The 17457-nt window shown below is 40.4% G+C and overlaps 1 protein-coding gene across 3 annotated transcripts in view; it reads right to left on the bottom strand.

The window, feature by feature from the left end:
* The window catches only part of SECISBP2L (SECIS binding protein 2 like), a 35412-nt gene that overhangs the window by 16312 nt on the left and 1643 nt on the right, over window positions 1–17457 (bottom strand). For 2 of the 3 annotated variants that reach the window (XM_060693292.2, XM_060693291.2), the window contains exons 2-7: window positions 6104–6282; window positions 4764–5088; window positions 3663–3798; window positions 2266–2489; window positions 2149–2173; window positions 930–1042 (exon numbers count right to left, since the gene is read on the bottom strand). In XM_060693292.2, coding sequence (XP_060549275.2) covers window positions 930–1042; window positions 2149–2173; window positions 2266–2489; window positions 3663–3798; window positions 4764–5088; window positions 6104–6282 — 1002 coding nt within the window. The remainder of the gene's footprint in view (window positions 1–929; window positions 1043–2148; window positions 2174–2265; window positions 2490–3662; window positions 3799–4763; window positions 5089–6103; window positions 6283–17457) is intronic. The other variant, XM_087877746.1, reaches the window with a different exon arrangement.

The following is a 17457-nucleotide window of genomic DNA, read 5'->3' as shown; positions in this document are numbered from 1 at the left end:
GAAACATGACAATAAAAAGTTGAACAGTCTTCACAGAGTGGAGCAGAGTAAATGGACTGGCATTACAAAAAGTTAAAAGACTGATTCATGCAGTTCAGTATTTCATCAGCTTATTTGGATTCCATAATGCCTAAACCCAAGTTTAATGGGAAACCAATTCAATAACATTGACATGTTTAACAGTGTATGCAGATTGCCAATTCTGTAATCATCTTTCAGGCAAGAGACACAAACGAAAGAACGTAGCAAGAAGGTGGAGAACTTCATTTCACTAATAACCTTTGCAAAGGAGAAGCACATTTCTTTCTAATGTAAGAAATTCATTAAATGAAGTTGTATAAAATTTACTGATTAAGGGATTCTGCAACGATCTATTTATCAGCCTATGCAGTTTGTTGCGATCTGAGCTGAAAGTTCCTAAAATCTTGGAAATGGCAAGAACGTGCTTTCACACTGAAGATCGAGGCAATAGAGCATCTCGCTATGTATTCAACTAGAAGTTGCTCCCAGTACCATATTTTTCAGAGTATAAGACATACTTCCCCCCCATAAGAGGCTGAAAATTTGGGTGAGTCTTATACTCCGAATGTAGCTTTTTCAAAGTTTTTCAGCCCTAACGAGGCGCTAACGAGTGAAGCGTTTGCTTTTCTCATTGCTTCTCTCTCCAAAGATCAGCTGTGCTTTAGAAGCTGTTTTTTATCCCCAAGTAGGGGATAAAAAGCGCAGGTGCAAGTGAACTAATGTACTGAAGCCAACCAGACTAAGGATGCTAGCCAGATAAATACCTGTTAGGTAGATTTCCCCCCCTCCCCCATTTTCTTCCCCAAAACCTGAACTGTGTCTTATACTCCGGTGCGTCTTATACCTCGAAAAATACGGTATATTTCTACCCAAAAAGGCGGCTTGAAGTAGCTATGGGAAAACTATACCTCTGAATCGTGCTGATGTTCAGGCTGCCTTCCACCTCTGGAGAAAGAGTTTCTCTCTATCCAAGGCTTCTTCTGAGTTGCCTGAGAACTGACGCTTGCCCAGGTGGCACCAACTGAGACAAGCATCACAGAAGTTTAAGGAAAGATTATCATGTGAAAAGAGAAAAACATGCAAAGAATACATGTAACTTTTTTTTTTTTTTACGTAGGAAAAAAACCCCCCAAACTCCACACCTTTAAGAAAGCCAACGAGATGTTGGATCTAACCAGCATGTAAATTCACATAATTTTTTTTGCTCATTTACATGGTTAAAGGTAAAGGTTCGCCTCGCACATATGTGCTAGTCGTTCCTGACTCTAGGGGGCGGTGCTCATCTCAGTTTCAAAGCCGAAGAGCCAGCGCTGTCTGAAGACGTCTCCGTGGTCATGTGGCCAGCATGACTAAACGCCAAAGGCACACGGAACACTGTTACCTTCCCACCAAAAGTGGCCCCTATTTTTCTACTTGCATTTTTTACGTGCTTTCGGACTGCTAGGTTGGCAGGAGCTGGGACAAGTAACAGGATCTCACCCTGTTACGCGGCACTAGGGATTCGAACCGCTGAACTGCTGATCTTTCGATCAAAAAGCTCAGTGTCTTAGCCACTGAGCCACTACATCCCTTTTACATGGTTACAGCACAAAAATAATATAGATACAGAGCAGTCTGTCAGCAACATCTCCTTCTTTAAAGAGAGCGAGCAATCTTGAAATATACAGTATAGCTACCATTCTCATTTGCTTGTTTTTCATATACGATATATTTTATTTCTAATTGAACAGATTTCTATTTTTATGTTTTAATTTTTAGCATAGGGGTACAAGGAGGCTCTCAATATAATTGCAATCCTTAAGAACTAATCAATGGAAATTGTAGCCAAACCGGGAGGGGGGTGTGTGGAAAAGGAGGCAGATTACCAGGAATTACTAAAATGTTAATTACGAAGTGTTCTTTAAAAAGTGCTATCTTGACACTACTCACAAAATATTCTGAGGAGAAAAAGCTGGACACGTCCAGAAAGGAACCCACAGTATTTAAACATTGCAATGTAGAAAAAGATTAAGGGTGGAGAATTTAATAAGTTAAAGGCAGTTAAAGCAACAAAATGTATCCATCACACGTAGACACACACACACACACAGAGCAATGCTGTAAACTTGCAAAGCAGGAAACTTTTACCTGGGTGTACGGATGATTCTTTGATCTGAAAATGAATTTAAAAAAACAAGTTGTAGAGGTTATTTTACATTGTTTAATATCGCTTTCTACTCTTGAACTTTTCAGGTGTCTACCTACATTTGTTACGGCCGATTCAGCACTTCTGGGTATGGTTGCCCCTGCTTGGTTGCTGTGCTTGGGACTGCAATAGCCGCTGTCGCTATCAATATCGGCTTCGCTGGCCCCCTGCTCACTTGAGGACTCAGCAGGGTGGGAGGTTCGCCGTCGCCTGCCCCTTGGCTTCCAGTGCAGACCACTCACGCTCTCGGACAGGGACTTGCTGGCAATCTCTGAAGGGAAGTCTGCAAGACAAAGAGGAGTCTCCAGAATTGACAAGGGTTTAACACGGGGGTGTCCAACCATGGGAACTTTAACACTTGTGGAACTTCAACTTCCAGAATTCCCCAGCCACTCAACTTCCCAAGGTTGGACATCCCTGGTTCTGGGGAATTCTAGGAGTTGAAGTCCACAAGTTTTAAAGTCCCCAAGGTTGGACACCCCTGGTTTTAATGGGCAACTTCCTTCTTGAGAAAGCGTATGTCAGGTTTCGATGTCATCTCAAATAAATTGCACTCCCAAGCAATTAATCTTTGCTGAAATATTCCATTTATTGAGTACGGCAGATCTGGCCCTGACTTCGTCGTAGCCGATACTAACCCTCTGACCCCCAAACCCTTTCCTTTCCTTTCCCCAATTCTCATCTTCTCATTGGCCATCTTCCAAGTCAGTCTCCCCAGCTTCTGACCTCAACCCACAGGAATGTCCCCCCTCCCATCCCATCTCCTAGGGGATATTATCTACAGAGAAAATAAGTAGGTGAAAAGTCAAGCCTCGTCTCCTCCTTTTTATGGCAGCATCAGAATGCTGACAGCATATGTTGGTGGCCACCAGGACAAAGCTTCTAAATTAAGAGAAAGGCCACTGGTTTGGAGAAGAATGAAATCTACTTATTGTTCGGAATCACAGACATTCTTCAGTTTCCATTATTGATTGTCTTCGTTTGTCGATCACATTTCATTGCTATTCTTTTTAATGATTTCTCCTCTTACTTGAAGAATCAAGTGACTTCTGTTTTAAACGATGCTCAGCATACCAATGATGGATTCCAAACATTAAAGAACACATGTAAAAAATAGTACCTTTCTTTTGTGTGTGTTGCTACGTAAGGATCAGTAAGGCTGAATGAAGAGTAAAGCAGTCCCTTTGATAAGCAGCTTAATAACAATAAGACGCTAAGTCACTTTGGATGTCAAGTTAGGCAGCATAGAAGTTTTACCAAATTAAAATATAAGTAAAAACGACAGTTTTGAAGTATCACTATTTGACTGAAACCACTGTCCATAGTTCCGGTGTAGAAGGGTGAGCTAGTCGTCAAATCAAGCTTTTCTTTTTAAAAAATGAATTTCAAATTGCACAAGAACGGGGAAAAAAAAGATCTGCTATATTATACACAATTAAACACCTTATTGCCATACCTGTTTGCTGACAAGCATCCACCAACAGGACAATTTTGGGTTTGTTCTCTGGGCCCGAAGAGTTCGTTTCCTTCTGGATAGCAACATTTTTCACCGGAGGCCTTTTGCTCTTTATGTGGGGTTGCGATGGCTGCTGCTGATTGAAAGATGAAACAAACAGATGAAGCTAATTGACATGACTTAGGATGTGTGTGCGTATGCGGTCATTTACCTTGTTGCTTCTGAACTAGTTTATGGAATGTTAGTCTATCTGCTCCCGTTCTTTAGGTCTTCCGAAAGGACTTGAAGACCAGGCTGTGTCAACTCGCCTGGGGTCCCAATGGAAATGTAGCACTTTGCAGGTGGCTAATAGAGTAGATATGCCCCACCCAACTGCCTTTGGCTCCCTACCTCTCCATCCTGCTTAGTTTTCATTGAATTTTAAATTTAAGGTCCTTACTTATTGTTTTAATGTTTTATGGCACATTCCACTCAAGTCTGTAATCGACCTAGATCGCTTTTGGCAAGATGGAGGATAGACAAATTTGGCAAACAAACAAACAAGAACTCTTTCAAGTTTTAGACTCCCACGAGCATTGGTAACTTAATATGTAGCCGATTTCTGCATTGAGACACAATGGCACTTCTCGTGTTTAGCCACAACAGCACGTGAGCTCACCGCTGAAATCCAAGGGCAGACAGTTTAGCAAAACGACACCTGGTGACAGGGCTTTACTAAGTGACCTGTAAATCACGTTAATCCCTTGTGATCTCTGCCTTGAGAGATGGAGATTAACAAGTGGAAAACAATTTGGAATGGCTGAGAAAAATATGAGGGCGGCAGAAAACACTTAAACTGACTTTAATACATTCTGGATATACATTAGGTATCATTGAGAGCTTATGGCCGTTGTAAGCTCCATATTCAGGTCCTTGTGGAATAAGCGTGCAAATTTTGTGACTGAAAAAGTATATGTCTAAGCTGTCAGCTCTCCCAGGTAAACCAGACAGGAAGTAGAAGTCGATGAATTCTACTTTACTGTAAGGCTACATGAATAAAAACTTGCAAATCTGAAGACACAAACTTCCTGCTGCCACAGGAAATGCACAAAACAAGCTTACTTTTTGCACCATCGATCCTCTGCTGGTACTTCTGCTCCTGGGGCTACATAACGGAAAGGCCTGGCTTGGTTGGGCCGGACGATCTGTGCATTGTGCTGTAACTGTGTTTATGGCACTTGCAGGCTGAAAGGGGGCAGGGTAAGCTGTCGGGAAGGGATGATAGAATCCCATGACTTGCGTACAAGGCGCTGGCATCAGTTGATAGTAGGTATACTCGGTGGAAACTGGTGGCTGAGTAGATATAATGGGATAAGCCAGATACGGCCCAGGAGGGTTTGCGTTAGGCTGCTGCCACCTGATGTCATTATTGTACAGTGGAAGTTGTCTGAAATAAATGGGGAGGGGGGGAGGGAAATCCAGTTAGGTCTACAGTTATTTCTTCAAAATCAATTTAAAGAAAGGGTGTCCAATCAAAGCAACTTTAAGACTTACAGATTTCTCAATTTTCCTATATCTTCTCATTTTCTCTATAAGTAAAGATAAAGGTTCCCCTCGCACATATGTGCTAGTCGTTCCCGACTCTAGGGGGCGGTGCTCATCTCCATTTCAAAGCCAAAGAGCCAACGCTGTCCAAAGACATCTCCGTGGTCACGTGGCCGGCATGACTAAACACCAAAGGTGTACGGAACGCTGCTACCTTCCCACCAAAGGTGGTCCCTATTTTTCTTCTTGCATTTTTTACGTGCTTTTGAACTGCTAGGTTGGCAGAAGCTGGGATAAGTAACGGGAGCTTGCCCCGTTATGCGGCACTAGGGATTCAAACCGCTGAACTGCTGACCTTTCGGTCGACAAGCTCAGTGTCTTAGCCATCTTGAGCCACTGCGTCCCTTCCATTTTCTCTATATATTTTTTCTAAATCTTTTAATTTTGTCTACTTTCAATGTACTAAAAATTCTAATAAAATCCAAAAATAAAGGCAGTGCCAATATTATAACCTTGATTGTTAATAGTATAGCCTCAGTATCATGAAAGCTTTCCAGGGTTCCCCCTCTGCTCTCTTTTATGCTATTTATGATCAAAACAAAAGGGTTTTAAGACTCTCTCAAAATAATTTGTTCCCTAACTTCATGGTTTAACAGTCATGCCACTCAATGCTCTACAAAAGGAGTCTTCAAAACTTGGCAGCTTTAAGACTTGTGGACTTCAGCTCTCAGAATTCTCCAGCCTGGCTGTCCACACAAGAAAAACACATCCTTCGTTTTTAGATTTTTCCCAACATTTCAGAAAGCAAAGCAAATTAGATTATCCTAGTCTGAACAGAGATATACTATAAAGCAGCAGAGTAAAACAAAACCAAAAGAAAGGCTCATACTGGTTTTCTGACATATAGATTTAATTACCTGTTGGATTGGTTTTCTTGAACAAACGGGTAGCACGTAATCAGGTAGCTGGGAATCGGAGTTGCCTCAACCCCATTGATGTTTCCACCTTCATTTGGCAGGGCCATGGGCATCACCAGCGAATCGGGGGCCTTCTTCTGAGGAATGAACGGTTCCACTTCAGCAGACAATTTCACATTCTTAAAAGGGAAAAACAAAATGAAAAGGATTCTTGGTACATAAACGGGTCGTAATGATACATCGGCAATTTAAGTTTTTAACTTCGCCGTGTGTTAAATCTAAGTCAATTATTTAAGCAAAATTGAGCCCAATCTGAATGGAACGTTTGAGATCTCTTATCACAGTGATGGCAAACCTTTTAGAAACCGAGTGCCCAAAATGCGCTGCATGCCCAAACTGAAGGATGCGAACACACACATGCACTCATGCATGCGTGTGCAGACATGTGCGCATGTGCAGCAGAGACCTGAAGACCAGCTGGCCGGTGGGAGGCGTGAGCTTCTGTTTCGTCGTTTGCAGGGACGCCACGGAGATCTGACCTGGGGCGACGGCGCGCGTGCCAGCAGAGAGGGTTCTGTGGGCCACCTCTGGCACGGGTGCCATAGGTTCGCCATCATGATCTTATCATCACAGGACATTGATTTTGCGATTTAGCAAAATCTGGCTTTGGTTTTGACAGAGGATTTAATACTTCACTCTTAATATTTATACATAGGTGTATATTATCATGTTTATATACCATCTAAATTGGCCCCCACAGAGAGGGCTCGCAATCTGGGAGTCCTCCTGGATATGCAGCTGTCCTTGGAGGAACATCTGACGGCTGTAACCAGGGGGACCTTTTGTCAGGTTCGCCTGATTCGCCAGTTGCGGCCCTTTCTTGATCGGGATTCCCTGTGCACAGTCACTCATGCCCTCGTCACCTCTCGCCTTGACTACTGCAACGCTCTCTACATGGGGCTCCCCTTGAGGAGCACCCGGAGGCTCCAACTGGTCCAGAACGCAGCAGCGCGGGTAGTGACGGGAGCAGCATGGCGCTCCCATGTAACACCGCTCCTGCGCGAGCTGCACTGGCTCCCAGTTGTCTTCCGGGTGCGCTTCAAGGTGTTGGTTATCACCTTTAAAGCGCTCCATGGCATAGGGCCTAGCTATCTGCGAGACCGCCTGCTGCTACCGACGACCTCCCAGCGACCCGTGCGCTCCCACAGAGAGGGCCTCCTCGGGGTGCCATCAGCCAAACAATGCAGGCTGGTGACCCCCAGGGGGAGGGCCTTCTCTGTGGGGGCTCCCACCCTCTGGAATCAGCTCCCCCCAGAGATAAGGAGAATCCAAGACCTCAGTGCCTTCCGTCGCGCCCTTAAAACCCATTTATTTAAACAAGCCGGGCTGGCTTAAGATGAAATTTTTAACTGTTTTTAAATGTTTTAAACGTTTTTAATTGGTAAATGAGTTTTAATTGGGCCAAATTTATATATCTTTTAATTGTTTTTAATATTTGTTCTGCATGTTTTTTTTAATCTGGCTGTACACCGCCCTGAGTCCTTAGGGAGAAGGGCGGTATAGAAATCCAATATAAAATAAATAAATAAAATAAAATAAATTATAAGATTGGGTTTCACCATGGCAGAAAGCAAAAACTCTTGGCTAACGAAGCAAACACTTCAAAAGCATGTTTGTTACACAAGTAAGTTTCCAGCGATACACAGGTAGTCTTCAACTTACCACAATTGAGCCCAACATTTTTGTTGTTAAGTGAGACATTTGTTAAGTGAATGTTGCGACCTTTCTTGCCCCATTTGTTAAGTGAATCACTTAAGTTGTCGATTTAATAACGGGGTTGTTAAGTGAATCTGGCTTTCCAATTGACTCTACTTGTCAGGAGGTCGCAAAAGGACACTGCAACTGTCATAAATATGAGTCAGTTACTAAGTGCCTGAGTTTTGATCATGTGACCATGGGAATGCTGCAACCGTGTGAAAAACGGTCCTAAGTCACTTCCAGAGGATGGAATTCAGAGCAGCATTTTATGGGTCCTAAAAATCTCTGTAATAAATGGACCTGTAATTTGTCAGAAGTGAATTTTGTACATTGTAAATAAGTATTGTTTGGTTTACTGAGACACTCAGCAAATCAGATTGCCCGGCAAAAATTGCTCCTTTCTCATCAAAAGAATGGCAAGTTACATGCCAGCAGCCTCTACCAAAGTTTAAGACCAAAGATTTTTAGCTAGAAAACCATTCAAATTACATTTCCTTCTGTTCACTTGTACGTTTGCCCATGGTTAACAGATTGCATCATCAACTAACCACACAGAGTGAGTTCACACAGCACTCTTAAGATTAATATTTGGTCAGCTAGATTCCATTTCAGGGTATTCTGAAAACCTAATCATTATCTTCATTAAGCCAACCAGGGACAATTTATTTTCATATTACAGAAAAAAATAATTATTAAAGTTGGAGATTTTCATTAACTATAATCATTTATAATTAATTAAACATTATCCACAGAAGCATAATTGTCTTTAAACTACCACAGTATTATAATCTTACAATAATAGTAATTATTAATGTAAAAATACTGGCTTTTCTTCCCATCAAGCCTTATACCACAATAATACCATTTGTGAAGAGCTTAAACATTTTATTCCAGTTGCTGCCTCTAATTATGGTTGTTCCCAAACTAAATCTGGATAACATAAATCCATTTGGTTAGCATTTAGGAGCCATGGTGGTGCAGTGATTAGAAGGTAGTATTACAGGCTAACTCTGCCCACAGCCCAAGTTCGATTCTGACCGGCTCAAGGTTGACTCAGCCTTCCATCCTTCCGAGGTCAGTAAAATGAGGACCCCAGATTGTTGGGGACAATATGCCGACTCTGTAAACTGCTTAGAGAGGGCTGTAAAGCACTGTGAAGCGGTATATACATCTTTGTGCGATTGCTATTACTATTTCATTTCAGGATATGTCTAATACTGAAAAATATTGTTACTGAACTACTAACTTGATATATAATTTTAGAATCTACTTCAGCAGAAAACATACACATTTTAAAGTACTTGGAATAGTAGCCAGGAAGATAACTATGTTGCTTTAGGATGATATGCCCAGCACACCTAAATTAGTCTCATTGAAAATATAAAAACACTGATGAGATTTAAACATTTATTTACATGATGAACCCAAATACATTCAATGCAGAATGGATAACTATTTCCTGCATGAAACACACATTCTAGCCGATTCTCTGTCTTATTCCTAAACTATATAAAATAATTGCTATACAAATCTGTTAAACGCATCTATGAAAACCAAAAATAATGGAGTTTCAGTTTTGCTTCTGAGTTTTTAGAATTAATTAATGACAGTGGAAGATAAATTTCTATAATAATGTTTTGAAATTTAATTGCCAATTCAAATTTAAAAAAGGCTTGAATTAATAAGTAGAACTAAAGCAATTGTTAACATTTGTTACCTGTAGAGCATAATTACTGGGATTAGGAAACAAAAAGAAGGGAAGGTAACACTGTAGCCAAAATTAAAACAATCAAGTATAACTATTGTGTACATGTTACCAAACAATACTCTGCACCATCCTGTACATGTTACCAAACAATATCAGTATTTGTAAACTGTAGCTTATCTAAAACTGAAAACAATCAGATAAGAGGGGAGGATTCAACTAACACCCATAAATCTAAACTTTATCCTAACATGTGACTACAAGCCTGAAACGTTTTTATTTGGGTTACCTTTTGTTTTCATTTCAACATCTGCATACTAAGCGGCTTACAACGCAATAGTAATTTCTCTGCCTTTGATGTTTCTTCAGAGAGATTTTTCTATACATACAAGTTCCCTCTTTTTGAGGGAGATGGGCAGCAGAGAAATGGGAAAAATAAAATATACAGGTAGTCCTCAATTTACAACCACAATTGGGACTTCGGAATTCCCGCAACGTCGTTGTTAAGCAAGTCACACTCGGCTGTATGACTTTTTTTGGGCATGATGCAGCCAATTGCTGCTGTTGTTAAATGAATCACATGGTTGTTAAGAGAACCTGGCTTCCTTCGCTGACTCTGCCAGTTAGAAGGTGGCCAGGAAAGTCAAAAAAACAATGATCACATGACCCCAGGATTCTGCAACCTTCTTAAATACACGCTGGCTGTCAAAACACCCAGGTTTTGATCACGTGACTGTGGGGGATGGCTCTGACAATTGTTAAGTGTGAGTCTCGGTTTCAAGTACTGTTGTAGTTTCAAACAGCCGCTAAGTGAATGGATGTTAAATCAAGGACTACCTGTACGCTGCTGGACCCCATTAAAATAAAGGAAATAAAATATTATCCACTCTATTGTTTGTGCGGAATACTTCCTCTCCAATCGCAGGGTTTCCAAGACTGGCCTGGCCTTCATTTTACTTCAATAAATGTAAAACTGTTTATATCGGCAACATATTGTGCATAAAGGCCTCTTTGTTTTCTGTGTAAAAGGCACTGTAGTCTTTAGCAGCTGCAGGGACAGAAGATGACACTAGCAGGAACAGACTGGTAAAGTTAGTACACTACAAAGCACAAAAAAACCAGTAATGGATATTTATCCTTACCCAATAAAACAGAAGCCATGCTGTGCCTCGGCCAGAACCACAAGAGCTGAAGGGGCCCAGTGTTCAAAAACATAAGGCAGATGCACACAAGTTATGTTTTGAACCGAAAATGAAGCTGCAGTTTCCCTGGCTGGAAAGGAAAGGATCTGTGCGACGTTTGATCTTCCTTGACAATTTGTAAAATATCAGGGGTTTTTTTTCAAAACAGGGAACCTTCTAGGAACAGCTCCACAAGATGTCACACTCTCTAGTTATTTTCAGAGGAGCTTCGAAAACACAAAAGCAGCTGTGGCTATAGTTAGAAAACTCTAACGCAATGTAATATTAAGATATGGCAAATATGCAAGCTAATTTGAAGTTAGCAAAGGCAGCGTCGTCATCTTGTATGAGATTCTGCCTTAACAAATGGCAGGTTGAGAAAGAATGTTTTTAAGCAAAGTTTGACGGGTACATTTCCTGGAGTTGCCTACATTCAAGAGAGATGTTGCTAATAAAATGATAAAATATAAACTTTTTTGACAAATGGGTAATCAAGAGGGATGATGGAATAAATAAAACTAATGTCATAGATGTTAAGAGGTTTCTAGAGCAGTGTTTCCCAACCCTGACTCTTTGAAGATGGATGGACTTCAACTCCCAGAATTCCCAAGCCAGCTGGCTAGGAAATTCTGGGAGTTGAAGTCCACCCATCTTCAAGTGGTCAAGGCTGAGAAACACTGTTCTAGAGTATATGATAATGATGTGAGCGAAAAAGGTGTTTACAGGTAACTCAAATGGTGTCCTCATGAGTTAAACCAGGACGCAACCGAAACAATTTACTGGTAATTTATTCTTCACTTAGCAACTGTTTGAAGTCACAACAGACCTTCCCCAGAACTACTTGCAACCCAGTTCCAGAGTTCCAATGGATGCACACACACACAGTCACATAATCGCATTTTAGACATTTGGTAACCAGCTCTCACATTCATGGCCATTTGAAGTATCCTATGGTCAGAGAATTGCAATTTTCAGCATTTTTTTTTTTTGCACTTATGTCCACAAAAAAATGCCTATTGAAGAAAACAGATTCATTTAACAGCTACTGTGTTCACTTAATCACCACAAAGATGACAGTAAAGTCAGGCGTGTCACATGATGACCCACTTAACAACTGCCATGACTTACCACCGTAATTCTGAGCTCAATTATGGTCATAAGTAGAGAACTACATGTACAAGAAGCAATTTTAAGGATGCAATCCTATCCTGGGGATCTGGCACTACAAAACATTCGGGGTCAAGGATCGAATTTCAGCCCTGTGTTATGCAGTACTGAAAATTCGGTATTTGTGCAAAGTTATAGTCTATATAAATGCTTGGTCTCCTTTACAACCCTCGGCACTATAGCTTATTTTCAAGAAAGTGTTAGAAATCAGATTGCAGCTGCACCAGAACAAGAACCTGTTTTCTGCAACTCTGATTTGTATCTGACCAGTTTCATAAAATGATACTTATTAAAATATATTATAGTAGAATATGTTGCCCAAAGGACTTACGTGCTTCAAGACGAGATAACGAGCAGTGGAAATTGTATCCTAGGTAAATATACGTTGAAACTACCATCTTAAACATCTCCTGCAATTTGTTCTCGCATGAAACAGGGTGTTTCAAAACAAGGAACAATTTAGGGCACGTTACATTTTGCAATACTACTAATTCTATTCCTGGACACTAAAGACCATTGTGGATAATATATGGTTCCTTGGTATCAGTTTTTCAATAAATCTTATTAGCCTAAACTATCTGTTGTAGGATCAAAGCCTCTTTTTTGAAGATTATGGGTGCAATCTATATTCTGACTGACCCTTTTTTGACTTTCCAGTTTAGGACTGAGAGAAAGTGACTGACCCAAACTCACCCAACCGGCTTCTGCCTTAAGACAGGAATTCAAATCATGGTGTCCTGGCTTTTAGTCTCCACCAAATTGGTTCTCTCTGTATTTAGTATATTTAATAATCATAAATTATATATCCTCTTTTAAATAAAGAGGCAATCAAAAAAGCAGATTATTCCCATAATTGTAACAGTCTGCCATTTATACTTCAACATGTCACAGAATTTAACCACAGATATACCAAGGAAAAACTATAAAATAAAAAGGTAGCTTCCTTCTCCCTTAAATTATGTAATTTTCATCCCAACTCTGCCAGTCCCCCAGCAGTCATAGAGAGAAAGGAAAAAACTTAATGTCATTGTAATTATAGGCATATAATTATTTTGGTAAGTTTTATTAAAGTCTATTAGAGCAAATTGCTTGCCAAAAATTGAGAACTTATTTTTCAACATATAGCCAATAAGAAGAAATAGAGCTAAACTTTGAAGTTTTTTTCCTTCTTTATTCCAAAAAAGCTTTACACATTACATTAATCAGTTAACAGGAAGCATTTTTGTTGGTTTTTTTAATATTATGTTGAGGCTGTCACACAGAAGTAATCATGTGCAAACTGATCTCAATCTAATTTTATTTCAACAAAATTTGCTCCCAAGTAAATCAAAAGGACTATAAATACTGGTCACTTACCAAGTCACAAAACAAAATTAGGCCAAGACATTTGAACCAAACCAATTTTGTTTGAGGATGTTAGATTTAATGCTTTGTTACTGGTCACTCTGAAACTCTGGTGTTTTTCATTTACTACCACCATTGTTTTAAATTTCAAGGTGACCAATTACAGATACGAAACCCAAACTTTGATCAGATTCGTATGCTTTTAACTATGTTCCTTATGTTAACTACTACACAAACCAACATGCTGAGTAAACTAAATCAATTAGTTTGCCCTATTAATCAGACAAATTCTCTCAGCTGAATAGTAGTGGAACAATTCCTCTTCCCTATCTCTAACTTAGAAATATGCTTCAGAGGGTTGGGCTCTGCTATCTGGGGATGAGACTCCTGTAATCACAGGCAGCACAAGAATAAAGAATATGATTTGCACTGACCAGTAATACCGTGTTTCTCTGAAAATAAGACCCTGTTTTATATTTTATTGAACCCCAAAATAAGCACTTGGCCTTATTTTTGGGGAGGTCTTATTATTTTGGGGCACGTGGAGCAAGATGGGGCTCCTCTTCCCATTTTACCTGCTTTCCAGCTCTGCGTTTAAATATTTTCGGGGAGAGGCTTATTTTAGCGCTTGCGCTCAAAAGCCTGATTGGGCTTATTATCAGGAAATGTCTTATTTTCGGGGAAACAGGGTAGCACACCATGCATTTCAGAGCATTCCTCCCCCCAACTTGGCTTTCACCATTTAATCAAATAAAAACTTGCCCCCACATCTTTCTACTTCTATCACTATCCAAACTCTGCTATTGCCAGTCAGACATGGGAACCCTGAAAAAAAGACATGAATAAATGCAGCACTCCAAGCAATTGAGGAAATTAGCCTTTCAATGTCATTATAGGGTTTTAAATTCTTAATTCACAAGCTTGCCCAGAGTCAGCACACACACTGCTTTTAATTAGAACTAGTAAACTATTTCCTAAGCATTATAGAATACAAAAAGAACACCTTGTTAACAAAGAATAAAAGAATATACCTCCTTCAAAACATTAAACAAAGCAATCTTAGCAGGTGATCAGCTTGGAAACTAAATAGGGATAGTTCTGATTAGCCCTTGTGTTGAAGGCTAATTTTAAGTTCCAAGGCTGTAGGCTAAACTGAGAAATCAAAAGAAAAAATGAAGATAGGAATCCAGTCCTGTATTACTGCCAGTGAAACCCATTAAATCACCAGAAGTGTGTTAACTAATTTGTAAATCTTCCTAAGTCAAACAATGTGACTCTGGGCAGTTTACAACAGCAAACAATAAACTAAACTACCCCTCTCAAACTATTTAACATTAAAGCTATACAGAATGGAGAAGACCAAACTATTAACTATTAGACTATTAACCACCAACAAAAGGGGACTAAGTGAACAGAGCTGGGGCCTGTGGTGTATCTGGAATGAGGCAGGGGTGTTCTACAGAACAAGGTCAACAACAGAAAAGGCACAAGCACAACTTGACTTTACTCTTGTGATCTGAATGTGTGTTATTTACAAGCAACTGCAATTATAAAAATTATCTCCAGTCATTAACCAGGAAGCTTTACATGTATATGGATATCTTGGATGACCTCAGTCATTTACCAGGCAACCACCTTTTATCCTAGCATGTGAGCACAGCCTATGTGCTTTGTTGATGGTCCAGAGGATTGTGCAAACCCAGCTGGGTTAATTAAACCAAGGTTAACTACAATAAACAATGTATGAGACCATTGTAAAAGAATTGCCTTACATCAAGCCTATGAAAGTTCATTTAGCCCAGTGTTAACTACTCAGTGTAACAGCCTCTCTAATGTCCCATCTTTGAATTTGGATTCAGACTCCAGTTGATGTCCTGTGGGCCTGTAGAGATGCTTGTACATACCATCTGCCCAATAACCATTTCATTAAAGACCTTAGGGATTCAGTCCCAGAATCCTGCATTTTCCCATTAACTGTTTTTCCGAACTGCCTACTAACATTTCCAAAGTGCAGATCTATGTTATAATGCACAAAAACTTCAAATATTGGCTTCAATTTAAAATGAGAAAATAGCATAAGGCAGGGATATTTTACAATTGAAGGAAGGCTGAAAGTAAGGAACAAATTTAGTTACTGCAAGAGGCAAAATATTTAACATTCAGGCAAAGGTTAATTTCCTAGTTTAGTAAATCACACAATTGTTTTGATATGTTTTACTAATTCTAAGTGCTATTAAAGGATACTCATATAATTATACACACAGTCCCTAGAATCAGAATCATATCTTTAAAAAAAAAAACCTGTAGAAGTTAACCATTTTGGAGGAAGACATTCTCCAATGTTCCTGAAAATCATACCTACATCGAAAACCATTCCACAAGGCTAATCTTTTTTTAAAAATACACACATTTGTGCTTCTGCGTATGCTAATCCAACAAACAATTTGTCATGTAAGAAAGTGATAATTGAAATTCCAGGACCAAAATCCACCCCTGGGCTTCTCTACCCACCCTCAAACTTCTCACTCAGAAGAGGTGAGGAAGGCTCAATTCCTAGAGCAATAGAAATGGTGAGCAACCCAGCTTTTTAGGAAAACTAAGGCTGGTAGCATTTGTATCCCTTTGCAACAAGTCACTAGCCCAGAAGCTCAGTCCCAGGGAACTTGTTTTTTCCCCGCTCTACTTCCTGCGTCCATACATTTAACTCCATTTGTTTGAAATAGTAATCACTGTCTCAAATGGTATGTCCAACTCCCATTGTCCAACTCCCAATACTCAGTTATATGAGTATCCTTGAACAGGGAGTTGGACTAGAAGATGTCCAAGGCTCCTCTTCCAACTCTGTTGCTGTTCTTCTCACCCCAACCCCGGAAACCCAGAACCCAGCTCTTCTTCTGCCTGTTCACACAACTACAGGTAGCCCTTGACTTTACAACAGTTCATTCAGTGATCATCCAAAGTTACATCCCTGAAAAAAAAAAAAAGACTCAGGACCATTTTTCAGAGTTATCACCTTTGTAACATCCTCACAATCGCGTGATCAAAATTCAGATGCTCGGCAACCGGTTCATGCTTATGACCGGTTCATACTTACGACCACTGCTGTGTACTGAGGTCACGGGAATCCCCTTTTTGCCACCTTTTGGCAAGCAAAAGTCAATGGGGGGAAGCCAGGCTCCCTTAACAACCGGCTTACTAAATGTCTATGGAGATTCTCAGTCATCCAGGTCAGGTTGTCCCCACTGAAGCAGCTTCTTGGACGAGAAGCGAAACATCTTCAAGAGAAGTGAAACGTCTTCAAGGACAAAGAAAGTCCAGTTGCCTTTTGAAAAAAAGGACCCTTTGGGGCAATCGTGTTACTTAAGAATTGCAGCCGTCCACTTAACAATAAACAACCTTAGCAATAAAGGTTGTAAAAAACGGGGGCAAAACTGACTTAACCGCTCTCTTGTTTAGTCTCAGAAATGTTGGGCTCAATTGCAGTCATGTGAGTCAACTGTTTCTTACTGCAGCAATTTCCTTAAACAACCGTGGCCAGAAAGGTGGTAAAAATGGGGCCAAACCCACCGCTGAACTGACGTCTCTGCTTAAACCAACAGAAACATCGGGGGGGGGGGGCACTCCAGGGCGGCCGTAAGTCGAGAACGACCTGTAATTCATTCCAAGGCCCGGGCCAGGAAGTTGGGAAGAAATACGTTCATTTCAAAGCTTTCAAGCAACCTCTCACAAAAAAAAGAAAGCCCTAGAGCAGCCTAGGAAACTCACCCGGAGCAGCCTAAGCATTTCCAGGAAGGCTTCAATAGCAGCAACAGCAGCAGCCTCTCCTCTTCCTCTTCCTCCACTCCGGCCTAAAAATCTTTCCACCACCACCACCCCTTCCTCGGACTAAATCCCCCCCTCCCTTGCATTATGTCCCCGTTAATTCCTCCAACACTACTCACTCTGCCGGGCGGTTTAACACTCTTCTCTCCATGGGAGAAGTAATTTAAAAAAATCTTAAGATTGTGCAGAAATGAATAGATTAACTATGATGATAAAGGAGAGAGAAGATACAGAATATTTTTAAGATATGGAATAACTTTTACTATTGGTTAGAAAAGAGATACAAATAAAAGTTTTTAAAAGAGATGGGGGGGGGAAATTGGTTGTAATTAGAATAATACATTCGTGGAAAACTCTTTGTAATGGATTTGGTGAGA

This window comes from Pantherophis guttatus, chromosome 13 (assembly GCF_059756535.1).
Source record: "Pantherophis guttatus breed Tessera chromosome 13, ASM5975653v1, whole genome shotgun sequence".
Lineage (NCBI taxonomy): Eukaryota > Metazoa > Chordata > Lepidosauria > Squamata > Colubridae > Pantherophis > Pantherophis guttatus.
This window is presented reverse-complemented; position numbering and strand designations above follow the sequence as displayed.